General features: G+C 36.3%; 1 protein-coding gene across 1 annotated transcript; it reads right to left on the bottom strand.

Moving 5' to 3' along the window:
- Positions 1-898: 898 nt before the first annotated feature.
- Positions 899-3,178, bottom strand: LOC126680872 (receptor-like protein 46). The gene has a single exon (XM_050376133.2). It carries the CDS (start codon positions 3,053-3,055, stop codon positions 899-901), a length of 2,157 nt encoding a protein of 718 aa, XP_050232090.1. The 5' UTR covers positions 3,056-3,178.
- Positions 3,179-3,428: the final 250 nt, after the last annotated feature.

The following is a 3,428-nucleotide window of genomic DNA, read 5'->3' as shown; positions in this document are numbered from 1 at the left end:
ATAAGTTTAGGCGTCTATATAATGTTTAGAAGTCTTACACTTGCCATTAATATACTTCAGTCCATGCGAGATTTTTTTGTATTTTTTTTTGTTGACGAGGACTCACTTTACTGAGCCGAAACTCAATATTATTGACAAACCCAAGGATGTGGACCGCCCGATTTCTTTTGTATTTTAACAACTTGATTTTTTATATTTTAGCCACGCAGAGGCTGTTTAATACTTTTTTTCATTTTTTGTATATAAAACTGTAATAAATACATAAGAAATTGTATGGAATCATGTTAAATTATATGAAACTATGTGAAGCTAACTAGAATTAACTTTTGTAGATCTATACAAAAATTTACTGAAATAAAGTGAAATCATATGAAACTTGTGAAACTACATGAAACTTTCTAAAATTAAATTAGAATTAACTTTTACGAATTTATATGAATTTGTTTGAAATGAACTAAAATAAAATTTTGTGGATCTTTATAAAACATTAAAGGTCAAATCTATTTACAAGTCCCTACAGTTGGGTAAGTTTTTTACTTGACAGTTAAAAAATATAGTACTCGAGGTCCTTGCACTAAATCTGAATACAAAATTAAATACGCCTAACATGGAGTCTTCGGCCTCGTTGAGGTGAGACATTGAAGTAGCCAGAGACATACATAACCAGTACTGTTGATAAGAGCCCAGAAGAGTATCCAATAACTGCCATTTTCCATGAGAACCAAGTTTCCCAATTCTTGCTTTCCTCAACTTCACTCTCTGTTTCGGTTGGTTTTGGTTCAGGCGAGGGCTTGTCACAAGGAACCCCAATCTGCAAACCACACAGTCTAGTGTTGTTGGCATAAGAGTTTGGATCGTTAATCCTGTCCATTTGAGGACCGCTTGGAATTGGACCCTTTTATTTGTTGTTGCTCAAATCCAAGTAAGTAAGCTCTAATAACTTCGCCAATGTCTCAGGAATTTCTCCAGAGATGTCGTTATGGGATAAATCCAGGCTCTCCAAACTTTGCATATAACCAAAATTCATCGGTATATTTCCAGAGAGTTTGTTAGTAGATAAATTTAGTGACTTCAAGCCTTTCAAACCGCCAAAACTATCAGGAATTTCACCTGACAATCTGTTGTTTGATAGATCGAAAAAAGTATACCACTTAAGATTTCGGCATTGAAGACCCAACTTAGTGTTCTTCCAGGAGACTTCTAACTCCTTCAAGTAATTATTTTCCATTGAGAAAAGTGAAGGGAGCCCGGAATCAGTAATGATACAAGAAGAAGCATCCTCGTGTTCATCAATCATCCCGGTGAGATTACCTAAACTATTCGGAATTTTCCCACTAAGGTTATTACCAGAAAGATCGAGTATTTGCAGAGCACTAAGATTCCACAGATTCATCGGAATAGAGCCTTTGAAAGAATTACTTCTAAGACTCAAAATTTGGAGTGATGAGAGATGACATACAAACTCAGATATTACCCCGGTGATGTTATTGTCATGGAGATCGAGGTATTGGAGCTGCCTGAAACTTGAAAGCTTCTGAGGCAAGAAACCGGAAAAATGGTTTCGGCTTAATTGAAGCAGTTTTACATTCAATGGAAATGTTACAGGAACTTCACCGGAGAGATTATTGGAAGAAAGATCAATGTAAGCCAAAGGTGAAGTTTGATTAAAGATTGGAAACTCATTGCTTGAAAAGTTGTTGCTCGACAAGTCCAGTAACACAAGGTATGACAAAGCTGAGATGGATTTGGGTATTGCACCGGAGAAAGCATTACCAGACAACATTAGCACTCTCAATTCCACAGCTTCACCAATAGTATCTGGTAGTAATCCTGAGAAATTATTGTTCGAAACCACAAGCACGGATAACCTCTGGGATTGAAACAATCGAGGAGGCAAAGAGCCTGAAAACTTATTAGCTGATAAAATCAAATAATTCAAGTGTTGATCAGCTAGCCAATGAGGAAAACTTCCTGTGAGGTTGTTTTTACTCAAGTCCAAGAAATAAAGTCTGGTCAGATTCGCAATCCAAATGGGTATTTCGCCTGAAAGATTGCAAGATCTCAAAGATAATTCGGACAACGAGTTGCTGCTCCTTGGTAGAATAGTCTTGTTACCCAAAGAAAGTCTGTTTCCCCCGAGATGCAAATCTGTTATGCTGTTGAAATCAAACAGCCATGTCGGGATATCACCGGACAAAAAATTATCTTGTAAATCAAGTACTGTTAGGTGTTCCATATTTTGAATTGATTCGGGAATGTTACCCAGAAAATTGTTCTGTCCCAGTAGAAGAACTATCATCTTGGACAAATTACCAATCTCCATGGGTATCTCCATAGAAAAAGAATTCTGTCTTAAATCCAAATAGTTCAATTCTTTCAAACCAAACAGCGATGATGGAATTACTCCAGAAAACTTGTTGTCTCGAAGTGTGAGTTTTTCCAAACTTGTGAGGTTTCCGAGCGTTACAGGATTTCCTTGGAGTAAGTTAAAACTCAAGCTGAGCGACCTTAATTTTGAAACAGCTTGGATATTTAATGTTCCGTGGAGCAGATTATTAGTGAGGTTTAGGGTTTCCAAATTCCTCAGAGAAAACAATTGAGGAGGAATGAAACCTGTGAAACTATTATCATCCATATAAAGTGTGACCAGGTTAGTCAGATTGGCGAATCCAGCTCCCGGGATTTCACCGTGCATATCATTGTCAGAAATGATAAGAGAGGTGAGTGTTTTCAAGTGAAAAAGTGGAGATAATATATCAGATGTTATAATAGATTCGGAAGCCGCTAAAGTAATATTATCAAGTTGAAGATGAGTGATGATCACCTGTTGTGAATCGCAGCCAACTCTTTCCCAGTGACAGCAACCGGAAGTGTCTGAGGAGTTCCACGACGGTAGGAAGGTGAAAGCGGAGGAAGTAGTACTGTTCCCCACTAGTGAAGCTTTGAATTGAAGCAGAGCTTCTCTCTGATACTGAGGACAACATAGACAAGGGCTCAACAATAAACTGATCAAGATGATGATGATAAACATCAACAAATTCATCAATTTGGCCATTGTTAAATTTCTTTTCTCAAGTTTTTATGTTTGTAATGGACAGCTATCAAGTAAATTCTTGGTAGCTTTGTAGACTTGTATGACAGAATCGCTTTCGGCAATGTTTTTCCTTTGAATTTTCTTTGCTCATGAATTCATTTTATTTCATCTCAGTAGTATGTTTTTATTTCGATTTACATCTCAACATGAAAAAATCAGCACTAATAAATCAAAATTTTAATTTTATTTAAATATTACTCCCCGTGTTTTAAATATTTGTAATTATATTCTCTATCCAATCATCATCTCTCTCACACTCTTTTTCTCTCTTTGTGCGTCAGCCTTTACACATGCAGGCCATATTTCTTTTGTTTTTATCAATTATCAATCTTTT

This window comes from Mercurialis annua, linkage group LG1-X, assembly GCF_937616625.2.
Source record: "Mercurialis annua linkage group LG1-X, ddMerAnnu1.2, whole genome shotgun sequence".
In the NCBI taxonomy this organism is placed as follows: Eukaryota; Viridiplantae; Streptophyta; class Magnoliopsida; order Malpighiales; family Euphorbiaceae; genus Mercurialis; species Mercurialis annua.
The sequence above is the reverse complement of the archived record's forward strand: the minus strand, read 5'-3'. Positions and strand labels throughout refer to the sequence as shown.

Excerpts from the sequence above, each read along its gene's own strand:
- LOC126680872 (XM_050376133.2), bottom strand. The coding sequence starts at position 3,055 with ATGGCCAAATTGATGAATTTGTTGATGTTTATCATCATCATCTTGATC.